This window comes from Lutra lutra, chromosome 9 (assembly GCF_902655055.1).
Source record: "Lutra lutra chromosome 9, mLutLut1.2, whole genome shotgun sequence".
NCBI classification, from domain to species: domain Eukaryota; kingdom Metazoa; phylum Chordata; class Mammalia; order Carnivora; family Mustelidae; genus Lutra; species Lutra lutra.
This window is the reverse complement of record NC_062286.1, coordinates 121063382-121090074: the sequence shown is the minus strand read 5'-3', so window position 1 is coordinate 121090074 and position 26693 is coordinate 121063382. Positions and strand designations below refer to the sequence as shown.

General features: G+C 41.1%; 1 protein-coding gene across 2 annotated transcripts in view; it reads right to left on the bottom strand.

Annotated features, from left to right (window-relative positions):
• PHF20 (PHD finger protein 20) overlaps window positions 1-26693 on the bottom strand; it is a 141224-nt gene that overhangs the window by 80889 nt on the left and 33642 nt on the right. Inside the window, exons 1-3 of one of the 2 annotated variants that reach the window (XM_047744270.1) lie at window positions 5515-5600; window positions 2200-2371; window positions 477-561 (exon numbers count right to left, since the gene is read on the bottom strand). Coding sequence is in view for 1 of the 2 variants with exons in the window: in XM_047744269.1 (XP_047600225.1) it covers window positions 477-561; window positions 2200-2371 (257 nt within the window). In the remaining variant the exon portion in view is untranslated. Of the gene's footprint in view, window positions 1-476; window positions 562-2199; window positions 2372-5514; window positions 5601-26693 lie in introns of those variants that run through there. The other variant, XM_047744269.1, reaches the window with a different exon arrangement.

Genomic DNA, 26693 nt, shown 5'->3' with positions numbered 1-26693 from the left:
AAGCATTTTTTAAGTAGGCTCCACACCCAGTGTGATGCCAAGATCAACAGTCACAGGCTCTACTAACTGAGCCAGCCAGACACCCCTCACAAAGCATATTTTTGAGAAATGTTCATTAATGTCCACTTCATTTCTAGGCTATTCACAAATAATTAAAAGGAATATTAAGGCTTATTTCATCAATCATATTAGGAACTCCCAGACAAAAACCAGCTCGCTTAACAGCAGAGTGACAGATGAACCATAACTATTTTATGAAAAACTATTATTAAAATTTAGGAGGCAAAGAATCAAATTCCTCTTTTTAACAGCTTTGTCTCCATTTATAATTTCCTCCTAATTCCTGACATAGTGACTAACTTGAAGAGAGAGGATTCCTAGGCAATAGATATATTCTGAAAATACACTATCAGACTCTAATATTACAAACTCCCCCCAATCCATGAAAAAAAAAAATTATAACTCAAGTGCCTTACCATCCTTGTTAACAGCAGTGACTTTGGCTGGGTAAAAACGACAATCGGACCAGCAAGCAAGGACCTGCTCATTTATTTGAAATTCCTAAAAAGCAGTAAAAACAAAACAAAACAAAACAAAAAAGACCTGTTACCAATCCAATTTCATCAGACATAACAGAGTACCAGATTTTGTTGAGAGAAGCTGATTGACAAGAGTGGGAAGGGGTGATGGCTGCTGGGATGGAGGAAGATGTTTCTGCTGTTCAACACTGGAGTCAGACCAAAAGGGCTGAACACAAGACTCTTCCTATCCTAGGAAGTCTGGGCAGGCACAGCAAAACACCGATGATAGTCCCTACCCTGTGCCTGAGCCCAGGAGCATGACGCGCACACACTACCCAGCATACAAGTTGGAAGGAACATACCACTTGAGGGAATCAGCGTTCATGCCACCTAACACCACCCACATTTTTAAAGGGACTTTTGCCAAAGGAAACACCCATTCACTTTTCATACTGTTTTTCCAGCACACAGTTTGCTCTGATACTGTTTGTAGAATGAATATTGGATAATCAACTTGGACAACAGTAAACAAGTCTTTTTTTTTTTTTAAGATTTTTATTTATTTATTTGACAGAGAGAGAAAGCACACAAGCAGGAAGAGAGGCAGAGGGAGAGGGAGAAGCAGACTCCCCACTGAGCAAGGAGACCAACATGGGACTCAATCCCAGGACCCTAGAATCATGACCTGAGCTCAAGGCAGCCGCTTAACCTACTGAACCACCCAGGAGACCCAAAAGTAAACAATTCTAAATGGGGGTGAGGATGGGGGGAGGAAGGACACACATAGACAGCAAGGGTTTAAGCTTCCTGGCCAGGGTTAAAATGAAAAACAGAATCTGGGGGTGAGTCAGATTCAAAGCCAGCAGGATTTCTACAGATTTCTCAATGCCGGTTTAAAAAACTCAAAACTAATACTTCGTTTTTCATTCTGAAATCAGTAAAAGCTCCAGGCATAGCAATGAAATTTAGAAAAAGGAATACAGTCCAATTCCACAATTTGCAAAAGCTTTTTTTTTTTTTTTTTTAAGGTAGACTCTACTACCTCAAACTCACAACCCCAAGATCAAGAGTCACATGCTCCACCAACTAAGCCTGCCAGACACCACTCAAGAATTTATAAAAAGGTTGGCTCAGTCAGTTAAGTGTCTGCCTTCGACTAGTCATGGCCTCAGGGTCCTGGGATCCAACCCCACGTCAGACTCCCTGCTCAGCAGGGAGTCAGTCTGCTTCTTGTTCTCCCTCTTACCACCCCCAACTCATGTGCCTGCTATCTCGCTCTTGCTCAAATAATGAATAAAAATTTTTTTAAAGTTTATAAAAGACCCTGATATGAAGCTCCACGTGGAATGATTACTTAATAAATGGTCGGACAACAAATAAGTATAATAAGTGATCTCAAGGGATACAGTGGTGTAAAAGAAAGAGATAAGGTACCCATTCATCCTCAGGGCTTCACAACCAAATCAGTTTATGAGTTGTCAGATCAATCATATCATACAGACAGAAGATAAACGAGATTCTTCAAGAGCCCCAGGCACCACAGAGACCTCAGGGTTGCAGCTACAGGCCTAAATAAGGATTGGGTCCCCAGCTGCTACTGACTTTCACACTGAACATCAAAGGCTGGAACATAAAGTACCCAACGGCTGACCCAGCTCCTTACAGATGTAATACTCACAGAAGATCCTTCGTCTCCATGTAAGCCCTCTTTCCTTAGCTGTATTTTCTCTAAAGGGCGTAAATAAGGACTGTCCCAGCAGAACCACTCATCATAACGATGATTCCAACGCTTGAAATGGATGAGTACTTTTCCTTCTTCGTAGTCAATGTCTTCTATGTGAGCTGGATACCTGAGTCAGAAAAAAAAGTTAAATGCCTTTCCCACCCAAAATATCCAGAACAATACCCTTCCAGACCTCTTCCCAAAGGACTAGCTTACCAAAGTACTAAATAAAGCCTATCATTTAGAGAATGTGTAATTGTGTCAAATCACAAATTACAGAGGCTAGCAGACTTAGGGTTCAAATCCCAACCTGGACATTCTTTAGTTTATGAATTATTAAACTGACTTTTCAGAGCCTCAGTTCTGTCATGTAGAGTAGAGGAAGGATACCCAGCATACTGGGTTACAATGCAAGTTAAACAAGATGACATACATACACACAAGACAGAGCACAAAGGAAGGCAGGAAGCAAACATTTAACAACTAGATTATATTTTACATAAGCCAATAAATTAGAATAACCATGCAACCCAGACTGTATGAGACAGCCTCAATTTAAGAATTGTATAATCCATATAGAATACCATGCAGCTGTTAAAAAAATACAAAACAAAAACCACAAACGGTTCTATGTCATGATGTGGAAAGCTCTCTCAAGATGAACTATTAAATGAAAATAGCAAGGTACAGACATTGTGTATGGTAAGCTATTGTTTATTTTTTTTAAAGATGAAACAGGAGGGGAGCCTGGGTGGCTCAGACAATTAGTGCCTGACTTGGGCTCAGGTAATGATCCCAGGGTCCTGGGATGGAGCCCCATGGCAGGCTCCCTACACTGTGGGGAGGCTGCTTCTCCCTCTCCCTCTGCCTGCCGCTCCCCTGCCCATGTGCTTTCTCTCTGTCAAATAAATAAATAAAATCTATTAAAAAAAAAAAAAGGATGAAAAGGTATATTTATATATGTGTAAATATGCATAAAAATATCTTACACAAGAATCTAACAATGGTTACTTATAGAAGTATCCCCACATCAACAGTTCAACAGTTCACCCTCTTTCTAGACTAAGAGTCGGAAAAACCAATGACTATATTTCCCTGACTCCCTAACAACTGGCAATCAAGGTCTTGAAGACCTGTGGGTTTAGAGGCAACTGTAGTGGCCAAACCCAGTGCTCCAGTGCAGGGCCTCTCAAACTTTCATATAATAATGCCAATCATCAGAGGATCTTGTTAAAATGCAGATTAGGATTCAGCAGAGGAAGCTAGGCCTTCGAGCTTTTAGCAAGCCCTGGGGATACTGATCTACTGGTCTGCAGAAGCAAAGATCTAATGTCTAGTTACTGGCTTCCTAAGTATCAGGCAAACGTTGAGGGTGGCAGGGGCACTGGCAGTAGTGAACTCCTGACCTCCAGGACACAGCTCCAACGGTGGGTCCCTCACACTGATACTTAAGGACAGCAACTGTGAGTCCCACTCCTCCAACCCTTCCAACAATTTCGTAAATACCCAATGTTCTTGTGTTAAATTCTTTTGTGGTTAAAGTACCCAGGGTGGTTTCTGTTTCAAGCATTAAAACCTAACTGACACAGGAGGGAACTGAGTATGGAGGAGAGGAGGAGCAAAAGCAGGAGGGAGACTTTTTGTAGTATACCTTTTAATGCTCTTTATTTTTCAACCATATTACTGTGTTGCTCATTCCAAAAATAAATAAATGGTTAACAATAAAGAAAAATAAATATTGTTTGCAATTATTCTCTTAAATACACTTGTACTAATCAGATTGCTATTCTAGATTGAGAAAGTTCAGATTCTACCTGTATTTTCTCCCCACAACCTGGATTTGTACCATTTCTGGCCCTTCTTATATCAGTCACCTAGTACCCCACCAACCTAATAAACATGTGCTACCTTGTGTCTGTACACTATGTCCTCTTCAGTCCTACACTAGTAACCTCTAAGGCAGTGTGCTTACCGCTTAACCTATCACAGTAGCTTGCAGATACTGGGCATTCAAAAACTGTTGAGCAAATGAATTCTGCTTTCCCTATTCTTCCCAAAGGTCAGATGTCCTGTCAATTCTTCAATCCCAAAGCTCTTAGACTCCAGCTACCCATTCCAATTTGAGTCACTCTCCAAGTTCAGGCCCCCATCACTTTGTGTGGGTACTTTGCACACAGGACTAACAGGTTATGCTTTTCAAAATTCCGAATGGTACTCTCCATACATTAAGTGCCCCAAAAATGTTAACGGAAAGAATAAACAGCCTTGAAACTAGTGTGCCTACTTCAATACAACTGACATACAGCTGCTACAAACATAAGCTATCCTGACAACAGGCCAGCTAATTGTATGATCTACGGAACTGTGAAGTACAACTGTAGGAGACAAAAGGATTCCCTAAACCTATTCCTCTCTATAAAACAGAGAGAAGGGGGGACATCTGGCTGGCTCAGTTGGTGGCTCATGGGAGTCTTAATCCTGGGGTTGTGAGTTCGAGACCCACACTGAGTGCAGAGATCACTTAAAAACAAAATCTTAAAAGAAAAAAAAAAAGAGGGGGGAGAAGAACATGGATATCTCAGTTATATTCCTCTTGCACAGGGCCTGGGCTCAATTGGTTAAACGTCTGCCTTCAGCTCAGGTCATGATCCCAGGGTCCTGGAATTGAGTCCTGCATCAGATTCCCTGCATCTGCTTCTCCCTCTCTCTCTGCCCCTCCCTCCGAATCTCTCCCTGTGTGCTCTCTCTCAAATAAATAAAATCATTTAAAAAAAAAAAAATATATATATATATATATATACACACATATATATTCCTCTTGCCCTCTCATTTGTTCAGTCTACCAGAGACTAGCGAGCCTCCCTAAATTAACAAACTCTGACCTAAGACACTCCTATTCAAAAGCCCTTTCTTTAATGATTTACTGTATCTAGCAACAGTTTTCAAACATAAGTCTTTGGACCAACACATGGAATTAATTTTTCACAGAAATAAATTTATTTAATCTGCAGAACTTGTCTTTATACTAAATCACATTCTTTCTAAATTTTTGGTGCATAAATACTTCCTAAATTAAAACAGTGGTAACTTTGTTTTTAATACTCTTACTAATATTATGGAGCCATTAAAAAAATTAAGTCAGCTCTCTATGTATCAATTTTAAAAGATCTCTAAGAAAAGTGGGAAAAAAACCAACAACTAAAGATGCAAAATGGTACTGAATACACTACCATTTATTTGGGGGAGAGGAGAGAGCCAATACATCCGTACCTGTTTTTAAATGCGTGGGCTATCTCTGGAAGGATGATCAAGCAACCCGGTTTGCCTCTTGGGAGGGGAACTGGATAGTTAAGGAACTGGAGAGGAAGTATGAGACTTATTTTATTCAATGTATATCTTTTTGTATGTTTTGAATGTCGTACCATGAGCATGTATTAACTATAAAAAACATATAATTAGATATTTATTTTAAATATCCTTATTTGGCAAAATTAAAAGTCAGCAACCTCAGGACAAACACCAAATTATTTTGAATTTGCACTGGTCAGTGCCTTCTAAAAATCTGGTAAGTCCAGATCCACGGAATCAAATCCAAATTCCTAGGCTAGCAACTCCAATGCACATACTCAGGGGTCTGAAGAAGGACCTCGAGGTCCTTGGCTAGCCTAAAGCCCTTCCTTGCTCAAGTAACTTCACAGGACACAGGCATCCTACTGACTGCACACTACACAAATCTCTCCAGAAGGTCAACAGGAGCCACAGGGCAAGCAAGATTTCCTAAGGAGAAGGCAGTTTTCCCTACTTTCTTGAAGCAAGGCACTCATGGAGGATGGGGAAACCCAAGTGCATTTCAGTGAAGAGGTAAGACTTGGTGGATCGAAATTGCTAGTTGTCTTAGAAAACAGCTCAGCTTTATCAGTCAACAGAATATTAAGTGACTTTGATCTGCCCAGTCAATTCCAGGTCTTGAAAGGGATTATAAAACGTATGTGTTCCGGGGTGCCTGGGTGACTCAAGTGGGTTGAGCCTCTGCCTTCGGCTCAGGTCACGATCTTGGGGTCCTGGGATGGAGCATCACATCGGGCTCTCTGCTCAGCAAGGGGCCTGCTTTCCCCTACCCCTCTGCCTGGCTCTCTGCCTACTTGTGATCTCTCTCTCTGTCAAATAAATAAAATCTTTAAAAAAAAAAAAAAAGTATGTGTTCTGACTTTTGCCCTTGAGGAAAATCAGACACATGAAGCAATTAAGTTTTTAAACTATTAGGTGAAATCACATAAAACAGCTGATAACTACTTTTTACCTACAAAAACAATTAATTTCATCTGGTGCAACCTAAATATTTGGACAACGATTAGGGGTGCTGGAGAAGATGCCACAAGTTAACAAAAAAGGTGTTGTAAATGGAATCTGTATAGACACAAAAAGGGAGAAAGAATTTCCAACTTCAAAAGTAACTAACAGCCACTGATGACATTCTACTTTCCAAACTAGCATGGCAGCTAGGAGTCACATTTCTAATGGAAATATTAGCCAGAAAGGAACAGATACCAAATACCAAACTGATAACTAAAGTAAGCTCTAGGGAGGGAAAAGGTACTAGACATGGCCAAGAGACTTAGTCTGAAAATTTTTTTTTAAGATTTTATTTATTTTTTGAGACAGAGAGAGAGAGTGCAAGCAGGGGGAAGAACAGAGGGATAGGGACAAGCAGACCCCACTCTGAGCATGGAGCCAGACTCGGAGCTAGATGCCACAACCCAGAGATCAGGACCCACGCCAAAACCAAGACTCTGAAACTTAACTGACTGAACCACCAGGTGCCCCTGTAGTTTCCATTTTTACAAGGATTTAGTCACATAATACTTGTGTAAGGAAAAATAAATACTTTTTTAAAAAGTGGGCTCCATGCCCATCACTGCAAAGGCCTGAAATCATGACCCAGAAATTGAGAACTGAGCTGAGATTAAGAGTGAGACATCCAACTAACTGAGCCACCCAGGTCCCCCCAAAAAATAAATACTTAATAAATTAAAAGTTCTGAGAAGTATGTAATGAGCAGACTTTCAACTAACAGCTTCATGGTTTGGGGATTTTTATGCTGCTTGTAACATCCACAAAATAGAATATTATGCAGCTATATAAAAAAAGAGAGAGAGAGAAAGGAGTGCAGGGGAGGTTCAGTTGGTTGAGCGACCAACTCTTGGTTTCGGCTCTGGTCATCACTTCAGGGTTGTGAGATGGAGCACCAGCACATCGGGCTCCACGTTCAGCACAGTCTGCTCAAGACTCTCTATGCCCCTTTGTCCCTCTCTCTAAAATAAAGAAATCTTAAGAAAAGAGAGCACACTCTGTGAATTATATAGGAAGATTTCCAAGACATGTTTTTTTTTTTTAAAGATTTTATTTATTTATTTGAAAGAGAGAGAAAGCATGAGAGGGGAGAGGTCAGAGGGAAAAGCAGACTCCCTGCTGAGCAGGGAGCCCGATGTGGGACTTGATGCCAGGACTCCAGAATCATGACCTGAGCCAAAGGCAGTTGCTTAACCAACTGAGCCACCCAGGTGCCCAGATTTCCAAGACATGTTAAGTTTAAAAAAGACAAGCTACGGAATAGTTCATATCTTATGATACCTTTCTTGTTACAAAAGAGAAAAGTAAGAATATGCATTTGTTTTTGTTTATATTTAGATAAACACTAGTAGGATGGACAGAAACTAATAAAACTGGTCACCTATAGAGGATAGAGCAGGTATAGGATAAAGATGTGAAGCAATTATTCTCACTGTATACCTTGTTACACTGTTTTGATTTTTTAACCTATTCAAATTCTATCCAATGGATTATCAATTAATTCCCTTGCATTTCCCAGGCGGACTATCCTATCATATTCAAATTATGACTATACTATCTCTCATTCAATACTGATATCTACAGTATATTTTTCTTGTTTTACCAAACTGATTAGTGCTTCTAAGATGATGCTGAAAATTAGCAGATAGTTGGCATCCTTCTCTTTAATGACAACGTCTCCAATGTTTCATCATTAAGTCTGAAGTATATCAAATTTTCTAATTAATGCCCTTAATGTGAAGTTACCAAGGATTCATCAAGAATAAATTGTGAAGTCAGGAAATGACAGATGCTGGCGAGGATGTGGAGAAAGGGGAACCCTCCTACACTGTTGGTGGGAATGCAAGCTGGTGCAACCACTCTGGAAAACAGCATGGAGGTTCCTCAAAAAGTTGAAAACAGAACTACCCTATGATCCAGCAATTGCACTACTGGGTATTTACCCTAAAGATACAAACGTAGTGATCTGAAGGGGCACGTGCACTGGAATGTTTACAGCAGCAATGTCTACAATAGCCAAACTATGGATAGAACCTAGATGTCCATCAACAGACGAATGGATAAAGAAGATGTGGTATATATACACAATGGAATACTATGCAGCCATTAAAAGAAATGAAATCTTGCCATTTGCGACAACGTGAATGGAACTAGAGGGTATCATGCTTAATGAAATAAGTCAATTGGAGAAGACAGCTATCATATGATCTCCCTGATATGAGGACGTGGAGTTGCAACATGGGGGGTTTGGTGGGTAGGAAAAGAATAAATGAAACAAGATGGGATCGGGAGGGAGACAAACCACAAGTGACTCTTAATCTCAAAACAAACTGAGGGTTGCTGGGGGGAGGGGGGTCAGGAGAGGAGGGTGGGGTTATGGACATTGGGGAGGGTATGTGCTATGGTGAGTGCTGTGAAGTATGTAAACATGGCAATTCACAGACCTATACCTCTGGGGATAAAAATACATTATATGTTTATAAAAATTTTTTTTTTTTTTTAAGATTTTATTTATTTATTTGACAGAGAGAGATCACAAGTAGGCAGAGAGGCAGGCAGAGAGAGAGGAAGGGAAGCAGGCTCCCTGCTGAGCAGCGAGCCCGATGCGGGACTCGATCCCGGGACTCCGGGATCACGACCTGAGCCGAAGGCAGTGGCTTAACCCACTGAGCCACCCAGGCGCCCTATAAAAAATTTTTTAAAAAAAAATTTTTTTTAAAGAATAAATTGTGAGACTTTTAAGACTTTGTTAAGATGATTATACAGCTTTTCTCTTTTACTCTATGAATATAATGAAATAACAGATTTGGGGCGCCTGGGTGGCTCAGTAGCTAAGCATCTGCCTCCGGCTCAGGTCATGATCCCAGGGTCCTGGGATCGAGCCCCACATCGGGCTCCTGGCTCAGCGGGAAGCCTGCTTCTCCCTCTACCTCTCTCCTGGCTTGTGTTCCTTCTCCCACTGTGTCTCTCTCCATCAAATAAATACATAAAAATCTTTAAAAAAAAAAAAAACAGATTTCCTAAGTTTAAGTTATCATTACCCTGTAAAAATACATCATATTTGGTTGTGTGTGTCATTCATTTAATAAGTATCTGGTGTTCTAGTATTTTACTCAAGTTCTGTGTCTCTTTCATAAGTAGTATTTGTCCAAGTTTCCTCATAATATGTCCTTCCTGCCCATTTTTAGTTTAATGCTATGCTGCCTCATAGAAAGTACTAAAAAGCTTGACTTCATTTTCTATTAAACTGCCTACTCTGAGGGGCGCCTGAGTGGCTCAGTGGGTTAAGCCTCTGCCTTCAGCTCAGGTCATGATCTCAGGGTCCTGGGATCAAGCCCCACATCAGACTCTCTGCTCAGCAGGGAGCCTGCTTCCCCCCCTTCTCTGCCTGCCTCTCTGCCTGTGATCTCTCTATCAAATAAATAAAATCTTAAAAACAAAAACAAAAAACTGCCTACTCTGAGACCTTTTCGAGATAATTCTTTATCTACCTTTTCCATCACTTCTATGGTTACTAATCAGATCATGTTTTCTACCTCTTCTTGAATTAATTTTGCCTAAATAAGAGAGTTTGAAATGATCATCAGATACAATTTAAATGTTCAACAGTTTTCCTTAAAAGAAAAGAGCTCAAGACTCAATAAAAACATTGAAAACTCAATTCACACATAGGATTTTTTTTAATAGGTTTTATTTATTTGTCCAATAAAGAAAGACGGGGAGAGCACAGGATGGGGAACAGCCGGCAGAGGGAAAAAAGCAGGCTCCCCAATGAGCAAGGAGCCCAATGCGGGACTCGATCCCTCGACCCTGGGATCATGTCCTGAGTTGAAAGCAGGCACTTAACTGACTGAGCCACCCAGGCATCCACAAACAGGATTTTTAAATGGCAAATACAAACACTACATGCTAAGCACTTTATAGGGCAGAAACTACTCCCTATTGATTCCATTATTCAACAAACATTCCTAAATGTCTAAATAAATAAATAAATATATATATATATATATATATATATATATATATACACACACACACATATATATATATATATTTTTTTTTTTTAAGATTTGTTTACTTATTTTAGAGAGAGAGATTGCATTGAGGAAAGGCAAGGGAAGAGGGAGAAAGAAACTCAAGCAGACCCAGCGCTGGGTGTGGAGTTAGTGCAAGGTTTGATCACATGACACTGAGATCACAACCTGAGCTAACACCAAGAGTCAGATGCTCCACTGACTGAGCCACCCATAAATTTATATTGTGAGACAAATGGTTAGGTCCTGGAGTTAGACCAAACATCAGGGCTTCTAGAGTGGCAAGGGCCCAAAGAGAAGTATGGTGGGTTCCTTAGAATTCGTCATCCATCTCTACAAAAAGACCAAGAATATTCTTGATCTCTAAAAAAGAGTAAAAAAGAGTATTGGGCCTAGAATTATCTGGCCTACCTATATTCTATAGCCAGAACGAGACAGAAAAGAGACAGTATTTCCTATGGTATGCCTGGGCTAGAGACTAAGTTTCTACATGCTCTCCCCTACCCCCTTTCTAAAACACTTGAGTGGATGCTTTTTTTTTTTAATCTTTTGTAAAGATTTTTTATTTTTATGTAATCTTTACCCCCAAAGTGGGCCTCAAACTCATGACCCTGAAATCAAGAGTCACATACACCAACAGTCAGTCAGGTGCCCTCTCTCTCTTTTTTTAAAAAGATTTTATTTATTTACTTGAGAGCGAGTGAGCATGGGCAAGTGGGGGCAATGGGGGTTAAGGGGAGTAGAGGGGGAAAGAGAAGGAAAAGCAGACTCTGCACTAAATGTGGACTCTTACAAGGAGCTCAATCCCAGGACCCTAAGATCATGACCTGAGCCAAAATTAAGAGTCAGCTGTTTAACTGACTGAGCTACCCATGGGCCCCTGCACCCTTCTCTTTTAAAGTACATTTTTTACCACTCAACTCCTAGTCTCTTCCTTAATTTACACAAAAGTACTTTGCTCACCTTCTTCAGAGGCAGCAAATGAGTGGAAGTCCACTTCAAACTTTTTCATCAGGTACTGGAGGATTAGGAAAGCAGCTTTAAAGAAGAAGATTTAGCACCTAGGCTGAACCTTGAAAGATGAAGAGAGGTGTTTGCCAAATGTCTGAATTTCTTTCAGAGTGATCTGAATATTGAATGCATAGGCATTCAATAAATGTTCATCAAATGTACTTTTTTTTAAGATTTTATTTTTAAGTACTCTCTACACCCAACACAAGGCTCGAACTCACAACTCTGAGATCAGGGTCACATGCTCCACCAACTGAGCCAGCCAGGTGCCTACTTTTTTTTTTTTTTTTTTAAGATTTTGTTTATTTAGTTAGTTAAAAGAGTGAGAGAGAGTGTAAGCACACACACTATTGGGGGGAGGGAGAGAGAGAGAATCACAAGCAGACTTCACACTGAGCACAGAGCCCGACACAGGGCTCAATCCCACAACCCTGAGACCATGACCCAAGCTGTAATCAAGAGTCAGATGCTTGACCTACTGAGCCACCAAGGTGCCCCCAAATGTACTTTTTAAAAGATTTGATGGGACGCCTGGGTAGCTCAGTCAGTTAAGCCTCTGCTTTCAGCTCAGGTCATGATCCCAGGGTCCTGGGATCAAGTCCTGAATCAGGCTCCTTGCTCAGCTAGGAGCCTGCTTCTCCCTCTCTGCCTGCCACTCCCCCTACCTGTGTGCTCTCCACTCTGACAAATGAATAAAATTGTTTAAAGAAAAATTTTTAAAGATTTAATTACAAATACCTAGAGTCACAGAACAGCAATAGGAATATACGCACAAGTCAAGGTGAATCATCAAAATAAACCAATGATATCTGTGTTACAGATGTCAAAAAGACAAAAAGATCCCCATACAAGAATTGTCAAATTGGGGGTGCCTAAGTGGCTCAGTCAATTGAGTGTCCCACACTTGGTTTTGGCTCAGGTCATGATCTCAGGGTCATGAGATCAACACCCATGTCGGACTGTGCACTCAGCAGGAAGTCTGCTTGAAATTCTCTCCCTCTGCCCTTTCCCCAGCTCATGTGTGCACATTCTCTCTCTCTCTCAAATAAATAAATCTTTAAATAAAAAAAAAGAATTGTCAAGTTGAAACGAATTGACCACACCACCAAGACAAAATTAATTTGCCTTTCTTCTAAAGGCCAAAAAATACTGAAAACTCCTATTTTTCCAAAATTCAATTTGGCAAGGACAGATATCCTAAACTTCATAGTAAATTAGATTACTGTGGTGATCTTATTTTAAGCAAGGGATATAACTGTCCACTAAGCCAACCAAGAAGCCACAGAAGGCCAATGTAGCCAATCAAATGTAAAGGGACAAGGAGAATGAACCAAAAAAAAAAAGAAAAAGAAAAAGAAAGAAAGAAAAAAGAAAAGAAAAGAAAGAAATTCATCAATTCAACATTTTCTGAGTCCTACTCTGGGACAGGAAGTGCGCCAGGGTTTGGAAATACACAGCCAAATCTATGAAGATGTGTGGTCACAGCAGCTGGCAAAGGAAGACAGACTCTATGTTATAAGACACACTGGGCCTTTCATTTCCTCAGACATACCACATACCTTCCCATACCCAGTCTGCTTCTTTTACTTGAAAACATTTCTCCCTGCCCACTCTTCCCAGGCAATAGCCTTACCCTTCTGCAGACTCAGAATCCCTGACTACAATATCTCAAGTACCCCTTGGCTCCTTCCTGTCTATGTCCGCTTCCCACTTGCTTTCTTCATAGCACTTACCCCAGCTATAATTATTTCCTTTGTTTCTCCATTTACTTGTTTATGATTATGGTCTGCTTCCCTAAGAGACTATAGAAACCTCTAACTGTGTCTGTCTTGTAACACTGCAGAATCCTTGGGGAACAACGTGTCTAAACATCCAAGTAATGATAATGAAGCATCACAGGTGCAACAACAGAAGACTACCTAAGGTGAAGTGGGGTACAGAGCGAAAAGACCAGTTCTAGTGCCAAGGGGGAATGAAGAGGCCAAGGAAGAAGTAGGGAGAGAAGGGGCTCAAGAGAATGCTGGTGAAGAGGAAACATCTGATTTTAATTCTAAAAGATGAAAAGGCGTTTTCCCGGTGATCAAGCAGACAGTGAGGCTAGAGAGTGTTTCTGAGAGAGGGTCCAATACGAGTAAATCAGCATCGGTACGGAGGAAGGGAAGCACAATAGAGGACAAAGTAGTACAAAAAACTGAAGGTGAGAAAGGAAATAGTAATTCCATACAGAAAGCTGCACAGGAACCTTATGGATTCCATACCTGGTGTACGGATGAGCAGCTGGGCCCTAAATGACTATGTCACTTAGGTGTCCATGGACCACCGGGCATTAGTGAACACAGAGCCAGCAGTCCACAAGGTCTCCATGAGAAATATTTTACGTACTTTTCTATAATCTGGACCATCTTTATCAGAGCTAACATAGTATCATTTTGCTCCAGTGCTACCAAAAGTGGGATCCAGAGATAGTATACAGGTTGGAGGTGCCAGTTCTCACATTTTTGAGTTTGTGAAACACTGCTCTAAGCTACCAGATAAACCAACCTACCCGGGGTTCCACCAAGGAAAGGAGGACTGTGGGAGAGTGAAGCTCACACCAAATGAGAGAGAATAATGCCATGTACATGTCCAGGAAGGCAGAGAATAGTCTAGATCTAACAAAGGGAGACAATATTGGCTTGTCCACAGTAAATGACTTCAAATCCCGGAAGGCTTGCTGCTCAGTCTTGGCTGCTTATGAGTAAAATTAAGCTGCCCAACCCCACACACTGTGCACATGCTTAAATTAGAGCAGCTAGACAGTGCTTGGCAGGATCTGTTTGGTCCCCCCACACATACCAGAAATACAAACTGAAGAAACATTACAGAGGAGAAAAAAAAAGGAGGACCAGAAAGGATAAAAATTTCCCTTTGATTTCCCACTCCAACTGGTCAGTGCTCACTCACAGAGCTATTAATAACCAATGTGTGCCACTGACTATGGGGGTTAGAACTCCCATTACATAAGGATCTCACTGGATCTTTACCACTATCTGCTGAGCACTTAAGCCGTTGTCATTATCACCACACCCATTTTATGTCTGTGGAAATAGAGGTGCAAAAGAGCGATTAGGAAAAGGTGTAAGCAAGATCAGGATCCAGATCTCTGGACTAAACCCAGTGAAGAGTCTTCTGCTCTTAACTGGACTTCACGTATCAATACTCTTGTAGTGACACAGGTCCATAAAGGTATCTTTCATCTTGGCCACCTAATAGTCTACCTGATGGCTAGCCCAAAATCTACCTATAATTTCCCCCAGGGATTGGACATTCAGGCTGCTTCCGCATTCTTACTATATATAAAAATAGCCTTTCTGCAAATATACACACATTTACTTCAAGAATCAGAGTGCGCCTCTATTCCTGGCTCAGTGCATGCACCAGAAGCAAGAATTCTATGCACAAAAGTAACATTCTAAGCCATCCCCAGCCTTTGCTGGAGAGATGATGGGAATGGAAGTTGTATTTAGTGAAAAACAAAAGGCTGACTATTAACCTGCAGAAAAACTGCTGTTTTAGATGCCTTAACTCCTTCCCTATCCCTTCACCACCTCCATTAGTCAACATCTGACACTTCTAACTCCGGAAATGTCTTAAACTCATCTCTCCTCTTCATCCAAATCATTTCTCATATAACACAATAGTCAGTACATCCAGGCAACCTATGCCCCTCTATCAGTACTGGCAGAGGGCCTGATACGGAGACACTCAGTAAACATCTGGTGACTGAATAAACAACACCACTTTTCTGTTCCTAAGAAGAATCTACCTTTTTCTCTCTCCTCTTGATTAACATCTCCCTTTTTAGCCCAACTTCCCAGTACTCCTGATGGGTTCCCTCTCTGGATTCTGAGAATACATCATACTCCTTGAGCCCTGAATACTTTTTTTTTTTTTAAGATTTTATTTATTTGACAGACAGAGATCACAAGTAGGCAGAGAGGAAGGCAGAGAGAGGGGGGGAGGCAGGCTCCCTGCTGAGCAGAGAGTCTGATGTGGGGCTCGATCCCAGGACCCTGGGATCATGACCTGAGCTGAAGGCAGAGGCTTTTTAACCCACTGAGCCACCCAGGCGCCCTGAGCCCTGAATACTTTTGCTCACACTGTTCCTTCTGCCTGCTCTCACCCTCATTCCCATCCTGGAAATCTTGTCCTTTGATTTCACTTCCTTCAAACTCCCTGGCCCCTCTTCTCTCCCTCCATCATACCTCCCTGGATAAACCCCAACCCTAGGTAAATCAGATTCTCCACATTCTCCAGCCAGGCAGCTGATTACGGCTAGATAACGCACGCAACATGCTGATGGGTCTCATCTGAAATCCATGACCATAAATAATGCTTTCCTTAGGAATGGAACGAGCTTTGCGACTGAGTGTGGAAATATATCTATATCTTGATCTGAGTGGTGGTTATACACATGTATCCTGCTTTAGAAGTTCATCAAGCTACACACTTAAGATCTGTGCACTCTAATATAAATTATACCTCAATAAAAAGTTTTTTAAAAATTGAATAAAAAGGGGCGCCTGGGTAGCTCAGTGGGTTACAGCACAGGTCATGATCCGGGGTCCTGGGATGGAGCTGCGCATCGCATCAGGCTCTCTGCTCAGCGGGAAGCCTGCTTCCCTTCCTCTCTCTCTGCCTATCAAATAAATAAATGAAATTTTAAAAAATATATTTTAAAAAATTGAATAAAAGAGAGGGGCACCTGGGTGGCTCAGTCAGTTAAGCACATGCCTTCGGCTCAGGTTATGATCCCAGGATCCTGGCCCCCTGCTCAGCTGGGAGACTGCTTCTCCCCTTGCGCCTCCCCACTGCTCCTATTCTCGCTCTCAAATAAATAAATAAAATATTTTAAAAAGTTTTTTTAAAAAGAATAACATCTCTGTTCTCTCTAATCAATCAATGTCTTACAACTGTAAACTACCACGAATCATTATCAAAAAGGTTTTTTAAAAATTCAGGGTTGCAGGGGGCTGGGTGGCTCAGTCAGTTGAGCATCTCTTAGCTCAGCTCAGGTCTCAATCTCAGGGTTGCAAGTTCAAGCCCCGTGTTGGGCTCCACGCTGGGCATGGAGCCTACTTAAAATAATAATAATCATCCAGGGTCAAACGGAAGAAAAAAAAATTTTTTAATAAAAAATATAAATAAATAGGGGCGCCTGGGTGGCTCAGTGGGTTAAAGCCTCTGCCTTCAGCTCAGGTCATGATCTCAGGGTCCTGGGATCGAGCCCCGCATCAGGCTCTCTGCTCAGCAGGGAGCCTGCTTCCTCCTCTCTCTGCCTGCCTTTCTGCCTATTTGTGATCTCTGTCAAATAAATAAATAAAATCTTAAAAAAAAAAAAAGGAAAAAAATGAACACAAAAGGAAGGGTGTTCATTTAAATATATATATATATAAATAAAAATAAAAGGAGGGAGAAAAGAAAAAGATTTAAAAATTAAAATAAAAATCTAGGGCCTACCACTGGCCATGGAGTGGAAAAGATGAGGAAAGGAAGCTCAGTCCAGAAAGATAAAGGAGACTGGTTACGTGGCTAGTGCCAGGGTCCAGAAGATCCATGATAGAGGCTTTCGGCCAGAAGGGGAGGGTGGAGGTAGCAGCCAGTGTGAGATTCAAGCTAGATTCTGGATGTGGATCTGACAAGATTAGCTGATAGAGTAGATGATGGGGTGGAAAAGAGGAGCTAAGGAGATTCCAAGGGGGTTCTAGAGGCTCTAGCCTGTTGAGTTCTGTGACACGTTACTATTTAAAAAAAAAAAAAAAAGTACATTCTACCATTATAATAAATACACACACACACACACACACACATATATGTATATCTTTTACTCTAAGAATGATAAATAATCCAGAGGCCAGGAGCAAAAACTCCTCAATAGCAATGAGCACACCTAGCACCTGGATCTTTTTTAATACCATTTTCCAATAAAAGGAGCCAGGGCTCCTTGGAGAAATGGCTATTTGCAGGACTGCAGCACAAAATACACAAGATGGGCCTAAAATATTTTGTAGTGCCAAAAGTAAGGAAGTGTCGGGGCGCCTGGGTGGCTCAGTGGGTTAAGCCGCTGCCTTCGGCTCAGGTCATGATTTCAGGGCCCTGGGATCGAGTCCCAAATCGGGCTCTCTGCTCAGCAAGAAGCCTGCTTCCCTCTCTCTCTCTCTCTCTCTCTCTCTGCCTCCCTCTCCGTCTACTTGTGATCTCTCTCTGTCAAATAAATAAATAAAATCTTAAAAAAAAAAAAAATCGTTGTTGTTGCAAAAGTAAGGAAGTGTCTCTCACATACGTGCGCGCACGCGCGCACGCGCACACGCACACACACACACACACACACACACAGGCGGTGATGACTGGGTATATGTCCAAACGACACAAGAGGCAACTGAAAGAGCTCCCAATGCAACAAGAGCAACAAAATAAAGCAGTATTGGATTATAACCCAAAGTCTAAAAGAAATATGAATTCATGGGGGGTGGGGTTATGGATATTGGGGAGGGTATGTGCTATGGTGAGTGCTGTGAAGTGTGTAAACCTGGCAATTCGCAGACCTGTACCCCTGGGGATAAAAATATATGTTTATAAAGCTGTAAAAAAAAAAAAAAAAAAAGAAAGAAAAGAAATATGAATTCATGCTGATATAAATAAACGATCATTAAAAATAAGGAAAATCTAGAAACTGACAGAGCCAAAAGCGGCCTAAGGAGACATGACTACTAAACATAATGTTGGGGGCGCCTGGGTGGCTCAGTGGGTTAAAGCCTCTGCCTTCGGCTCGGGTCATAATCCCAGGGTCCTGGGATTGAGCCCCACATCGGGCTCTCTGCTCCACGGAAAGCCTGCTTCCTCCCTCTCTCTCTGCCTGCCTCTCTGCCTACTTGTGATCTCTGTCAAATAAATAAATAAATAAAATCTTTAAAATAAACAAATAAATAAATAAAATGAAATAAACCTAATGTTGTATCCTAGATGGGTTCTTGAAACAGAAAAAGGACATTAGGGGGTAACTAAGGAAATATGAATAAAGTATGGACTTTTGGCAATAATAATATACCAATATTGGTTCATTAATTATAACAAATGTACCTTACATTTCTGTATTATTAAGTATAATGTTAATAGTAGGGGATACTGGGTGTGTTATATACAAGAACACTGTATTATATTTGGAATTTTTTTATAAATCTAAAACTATTCTAAAATTAAAAGCTGGAGCTACTGGCTAGTTCAGTTGGAGGACCATGCAACTCCTACACTTGGGGTTGTGAGTTTCGATCTACATGTTAGGTGTGGAGATCGCTGATAATAAAACCTTAAAAAATAAAATAGGGTCACATGGCTGGCTTAGTCTGTAGAGCATGTGACTCTTGATCTCAGGGTTGTGAGTGTGAGCCCCACATTGGGCAAGAAGCCTACTTAAAATTTAAAAAAATTAAAAATATGGCACCTGGGCGGCTCAGTTGGTTAAGCAACTTAGGTTCAGGTCATGATCCTGGAGTCCCAGGATAAGTCCTGCTTCGGACTCCGTGCTCAGCAGGGAGTCTGCCTTTTCCTCTGACCAACCCCCTCTTATGCTCTCTTTCTCATTCTCTCTCTCTCAAATAAATAAAATCTTAAAAAAAAAAATTAAAAACAAAAAAATTTAAAATAAAGTAGAATTCTTACTGAAAAAACTCCTTGACCACCAACCTCCAATGGGACTTCAGTGGAATTTTATGGCATCAGCAATTTACCACATTTCTCACATCCAATCCCTCTTCAATCTTCTAAATGACAATCATACCTCATCTTTTTTCCTCAAACCCAAGCCTTCCTTCTTTAGATTCTTAGTCTCAGCTGAGATTTTCTTATCCCACTTAAAAAATAAAACCAATCAGGGGTGCCTGGGTTGCTCAGTCATTAAGCATCTGCCTTAAGCTCCGGTCATGATCCCAGGGTCCTGGAACTGAGTCCCATAATGGGCTCCCTGCTCAACGGGAAACCTGGTTCTCTCTCTCCCACTCCCCCTGCTTGTGTTCCCTCTCTCATGGTCTCTGTCAAATAAATAAATAAGATCAATCAAAAAAAGAATTCCCAATGCTAGTAGGAACATAAAATGGTGCCACTGCTGTGGAAAAAAGTTTGGCAGTTCTTCAAAAGATTAAACAAGTTAGTTAGCATTTGACCCAGTAATTCTATTCTTACATACCTAAGAAACATAAAAACATATGTCCACACACAAACTCATACACAAATATTCATAGCAGCATTATTCATAATAGCCAAAAAACAAAAACAATACAAATACTTATCTACTGATGAATGGATAAACAAAACATAGTACATCCCTATTGTGGAATACTATTCACCCATCAAAAAGAATGCTGATATATGCTACAACACAAATGAATCTTGAAAATACCATATTAAGGGGCACCTGGGTGGCTCAGTTGGTTAAGCCGCTGCCTTCAGCTTAGGTCATGATCCCAGGGTCTTGGGATCAAGAGCCCCATATCAGGCTCCTCGCTGAGCGGAGAAGCCTGCTTCTCCCCTGCCTGCTATTCTCCCTGCCTGTGCTTGCTCTCTCCCTCTCTCTCCACCTTTCCCCTCTCCCTCTCTCCCTCCCTCTCTCTCTCTCTGTCAAATAAACAAATAAAAATCTTAAAAAAAAAAAAAATACAAGGGCACCTGGGTGGCTCAGAGGGTTAAAGCCTCTGCCTTCAGCTCAGGTCATGATCTCAGGGTTCTGGGATCAAGCCCCGCATCGGGCTCTCTGTTCAGTAGGGAGCCTGCTTCTCCCTCTCTCTGCCTGCCTCTCTGCCTACTTGTAATCTCCATCTGTTGAATAAATAAATAAAATCTTAAAAAAAAAACATTAAATGGGGCACCTGGCTGGCTCAGTTGGTAGAGCATGCAATTCTTAGGCCCGAGGTCATAACTTCAAGCCCCACATCACAGGGCTTAGGGCGTACATTAAAAAAAGAGAGAGAGAGAAGGTAATCCAAAGTAGTTAATTTTGGAACACCTGGCTGGTTCAGTTGGTAGAGCATGTGACTCCTGATCTCAAGACCATGAGTTTAAGCCCCACAATGGGCATGGAGTCAGTCTATTTTTCAAAAAAGAAAATATGCTGGGTACCTGGGTGGCTCAGTCTGTTAAGCATCTGCCTTCAGCTCAGGTCATGATCCCAAGGTCCTGGAATCGAATCCCACATCCAGCTCCCTGCCTTGCAGGGAGCCTGCTTCTCCCTCTGCTTCTACCTCTCTCTCTCTCTGTCTCTCATGAATAAATAAATATTTAAAAAAAAAATAAAAGAAAAAGAAAATATGTTAAGTGAAAGATGTTAGTCACAAAGAAACATATTGTGTGATTTGGTTTCTAAGAAATGTCCAGAATAGGCAAATCCACAGAGACAGAAAGTATATTAGTAGTTGCCCAAGGATGGGGAGGTCTGAGGGGGGAAAGGAAATGACTGCTAATGCATACAGGGTTTCTTTTTGGGGTGATGAAAATATTCTGAAATTAGGTAGTTGTGATAGTTGTACAACTTTGTGAATATGCTACAAATCGTTCATTTGTATCCTTTAGGAGAGTGAATTTACAGTATATAAACTACAAATCAACTTAGTAAAACAATTAAAAAAGGAGGGAAACAAAGGAATCCTACCAAGTGCTGGCAAAGACACAGAGCGACTGGGACTCTGATGCATTGCTGGTAGAAATGCAAACTGGAATACCCACATTAGAAAATAGTTTGGCAGTTTTTCAACAAGTTAAACACACTTAACCTGTGACCCAGCAATCCCACTCCTTGGTATTTACGCAAGACAAATGAGAACTTATGTTCTCTCATATTTAGTAAAAACTGGAAACAATTCATATTTTTCAACAGTTACACAGATGAACTGTTGTGGTACATCCACACAATGGAATTCTATTCAGCGATAAAAGGAACAAAAAAAGGAACAAATGACTGATTCATGCTAAAGTGTGAATGAATCTCAAAAGTACTATAAGTGAATATGGTAAGAAGCCAAATTTAAAAGACTACAACACCATACAATTCCATTTTTATAACAGCCTGGAAAAAGTAAAACTATATGTACAAGGACAGAATCATGGGTCATAAGAGCCAAAAGCAGTAAGAGGAGTTGACTACAAAAGGATACAAGGAAATTTTGTAGGGTGATAAAAGCACTCTACATTTTGATTGTGGTGGTACATGCTTAACTATGAATTTGGCAAGCCTCATAGAACTGTACAGTATGTAAATTATAACTCAATTTTATTTATTTTTTTAAAAGATTTTATTTATTTAACAGAGAGAAAGAGAGTACAGCAAGGGGAGCAGCAGGCAGAGAGGGAGAAGCAGGCTCGCCGAGCAGGGAGCCCAATGTGGATCTCAATCCCAGGATGTGGGATCATGACCTGCGCCTAAGGCAGATGCTTAACTGAGCCACCCGGGTGCCCCTATAACTCAAGTGTAAAACAGAAAACACAGACATACATACACAAAGAAAAAAACACATGCTCCATCACCAATTCTGCCTGCCAACCTTCATTTCTATCTGTATATCCAGCCTCCCTTTTCCCCTTATAATTAATGAACTATCTGCTCCTGTAAATGGCTAATTCCTCCATTTGTACACCATACCAGTCTCTCTCCCATTTTTCTTGAACTCAGACCAATCAGGATTTTGTCCCCACTGCTCCACTAAAACAACTCTCATCAAGATCATCTAAAACCTCAATGTCACCGAATCAGTAGTCACTGAATCTTCATCTTACTTGACCCAGGAGCGTCACAAACTGAAGTTATTACTCCCTGCTTCTTGAAATGCTTTTTTGCACTAAGCCTCTAGACATCCTCCTCTTGGGATTCCTCCTGCCTCAATGGTCACCCCTTCCCAGTCTCTTTTGCTGGTTCCTCTACATCTGCTAACATCTACAGGAAGGATCCTGGGCTCAGTCCTCCTTTTTATCTATACTGACTACCTAGATTACCACTATCTAACAGAACCTTCTCATTGAAAACTTCCTACATCTCTGCTCTCCAATTGGTAGCCACTAGCCACATGTGGCTACTGAATACTGGAATTGTGCCTAGTGTGACTCAGGAGATGAATTTTCAATTTTACTTAAACAGCTACATGTGGCTAGCGGCCAGAGCACAGCCCTGGATGAGCTCATCCAGTCCCATGAAAACACATCTGATAAAGAACTGTTATTCAAAATACACAAGGAACTCTTAAAACTCATCAACAACAAGACAAAGAAACAAACAAAAGATGGGCAAAAGACCTTAACAGACACCTCACCAAGGAATATATAAAGATGGCAAATAAACGTATGAAAAGATACTCAACGTATTTCATTAGAGAAATTGCAAATTTAAATAACAATGAGATACCACCACTTACCTATTATAATGACCAAAATCCAAAACACTGAGGACACCCAATATTGGTGAGCATGTGGAGTAATAGTAACTCTCATTCACAGGTGGTACGAATGCAAAATGGTACAGCCACTCGCAAAGAGTTTGGCAGTTTCTTGCAGAACTAAATATACCATATGATCTGGCAATCACGTTTTTTTTTTTTTTTTAAAGTAAGCTCTACACCCAACATGGGGCCTGAACTAACGATCCTAAGATCAAGAGTCGCATGCTCAGGGTGCCTGGGTGGCTCAGTTGGTTAAGGGTCTGACTCCTGATCTCACCTCAGGTCCTTAACCTCAGGGCTGTGAGTTCAAGCCCCACACTGGGCACTATAGTGCATGGGGAGCTTACTTTAAAAAAAAAAAAAAAAAAAGAAAGAAAAAAGAAAAGTTGCATGTTCTACCAACTGAGCCAGCCAGGCACCCCGCAACCACCTTCTTTAGTATTTACACAAATGAGTTGAAAACTTATGGATAAATAAACTGTGGTACATTCTGACAACATATTATTTAATGCTAAAAAGAAATGAACTATCAAGCCATGAAAGGACATAAAGAATCCTTAATTGCTTCTTACTAAATGGAAAAAAAACCCAATCTGAGAAGGCTACCTACTGTATCTATGTTCAACTGATGACATTATGGAAAAGATAAACCTATGGAGACAGCAAAAAGGTCAGTGATTGCCAGGGGTTAGGGGATAAGAACAACTGAAGAGGCAAATTACAGAGGATTTTTAGGGCAGTGAAACTCTCTGTACAATACCATAGCAGCAGATATGTGTCATCATAAATTTGTCCAAACCCAAAGAATGTGCAACATCAAAAGTAAGCCCTAACGTAAACTATGGAATTTGGGTGATAATGATGGTTCAATGTAGGTCCATAAACTGTAACAAACGTACCATTCTCCTGCAGGGTGTTGATGGGAAAGCTATGAAAGTATGGGGCCAAGTGATGGGTCTTCTCTGTACTTTCTGCTCGATTTTGCTGCAAACCTAAAACTGCTCTAAAAAATAAAATCTATTTTTTTTAATCCCATGTACTACTCACTGCCAATTCCCAAATTTCTATCTCTAACCCAGAGCTCACACCTCAGTGCCTGACTCACTTAGTTATTCAACCATCTGTTCAACGATCTCCACTTGGTTATCTAAAAGGAATGCAGTATTTAACATGTCCAAAACCAAATTACTAATTTTCCCCATTTCAGCAAGTAGTAATTCTACTAGCACTTAGACCAAACACCCTTGGAGTCATCCTTGACTCTTCTGTTTTTCTTACAATATCATCTGCAAATCTGTCAGCTATACCTTCAAAAAATACTCAGACTCTGACCACTTCCCATCATCTCCACTGCTGCTTTTTTTGTTCAAGCAACTATCACCTTTAATCCAAACTAGAACCAAAGACTACTATTCTCCCTCTTTCTTTCCATGCCTGCCTACGGGATATTCTACACAAAACAACCACAGCCACTTTAAATAACTGAAACCAGGTAATGTCATTTCCTTGTTTAAAATCTTTCAATGACTTCCTATTATATTCAGAATAAATTCCAAATCCCCAAGTATGACCAGATCTGGCTCCTGCTGACATACGTGGACTCATCTCCTTCCTCTGACACCATTAATCTTTACCCTCTTTTTCCATCTTGAACATGAGCATGCTGTGCCTTGGCTGCCTCTGCCTAAATCCCTCTTCCCCTGGATATCCACCTGGCTCACTCCCTCCCTCACTTCGGATCACTATTCTTTTTTTTTTTTTTAAGATTTTATTTATTTATTTGACAGACAGAGATCGCAAGTAGGCAGAGAGGCAGGCAGACAGAGAGAGAGAGGAAGAGAAGCAGGCCTCCCACTGAGCAGAGAGCCCGATGTGGGGCTCGATCCCAGGACCCTGGGATCATGACCTGAGCCGAAAGCAGTGGCTTTAACCCACTGAGCCACCCAGGCGCTCCTCGGATCACTATTCAAATGTCTCCTTAATAGATAGATCTTCCCTGAATACCTTCTTTATGAAAAAACACCCCACATACACACACCATGTCACACTCTTGTCCACTTTTTAGTACTTATTCCTCCTCCTAGCATTTATCACCACCTAACCTTACAGGTATGGGTCTGCTTGTTTACGGTCCATCTACCTCCACCAAATGTCAGCTCCTAAAAATCAGGGACTACACATCAGTCTTAATTACCACTCTATCTCCAGCATCTAGCACTGAATGAATGCCTTAGCATAAGACACCTGTGGGAAGACATCTAAAATTCCCACACACGAAATTAACTGTTCTCCCTCCGGGGGTTATATATGAACTCTGTACAGAGTTAAGTATCACTTTATGATATAATTAATTTCAAAAACTTCACTTTCTACCCTAGGTACAAGACACAGCATGGGGATCAAAGTTATGCCCTGTCATGCTCACAAGCCAGACTACCTTGATTCAAGTTCCAAATTCATCTAGTTGTGCAAGGTTGGGCAACTTAGTTAACCACTCTGCGTCTGTTTCCTCATGTATAAAATGGGAATAATAAAAATACCCACAACTCCTAGTGTTATGAGAATTACATAGGGTATAACATGTAAAGCTTTTAGACTTGTGCCTGGCAAAGAAAAAATCCCCCAATAAGTGTGAGCTATTGGGACACCTGGGTGGCTCAGCCGGTTAAGCACCTGCCTTCAGCTTAGGTTGTGATCCCGGGGTCCTGGGATCGAGTCCCACATCAGGCTCCTTGCTCAGCGGGAAGCCTTTTTCTCCCTCTGCCTGCTGCTCCCCCTGCTGTACTTTCTCTCCCTCTCTCTCTCTGACAAATAAATAAAAGCTTTTAAATAAATAAATAAATAAATGTGAGCTATTAGCAAAGACATAACCATGAGCATATATGATTAACATCATTGGTCAGCAATGCTAAAGCCAGAGCCAAACACCTGAGCGGCCTCTAACCTAGAGGGGCCTATGTGATTCTTCCTTCATTCCACAGTCTGTAGCTTAGTGTCTGACTCCCAGCACTCAAAACATGTATGTGAAAAGCTCAGAAATGAAAAATTATTTTCACTTTTTTTGTAAGTTTTTTTTAATATTTTATTTATTTATTTGACAGAGAGAGACACAGTGAGAGAGGGAACACTAACAGGAGGAGTGGGAGAGGGAGAAGCAGGCTTCCCGCCAAGCAGAGAGCCCGATGCAGAGCTCAATCCCAGGACCCTGGGACCATGACCTGAGCCAAAGGCAGAAGCTTAACGAATGAGCCACCCAGGTACCCTATAAGATTCTTATTTTTATTCGGCTGTACATGCAACATGCGGCTCTAACTCATAACCCCAAGATCAAAAGTCACATATTCCACTGACGGAGTCAGTCAGATGACCCAGTGAAAAATTACTTTAATAAAAGTAAAATAAAAAAGGGGGTAGCGGGGAAGGATGGTACAAGAAGTGAAGAGGTAAGCTCAGCCACAGCACCTTCTTCCTAGAAACATCGCCAAAAGCAAGGGAACAAAAATGAACTTTTGGAACGTCACCAAGATCAAAAGCTTTCGCAGAGCAAAGGAAACAGTCAAAAAAAAAAAACAAAAGACAACTGACAGAATGGGAGAAG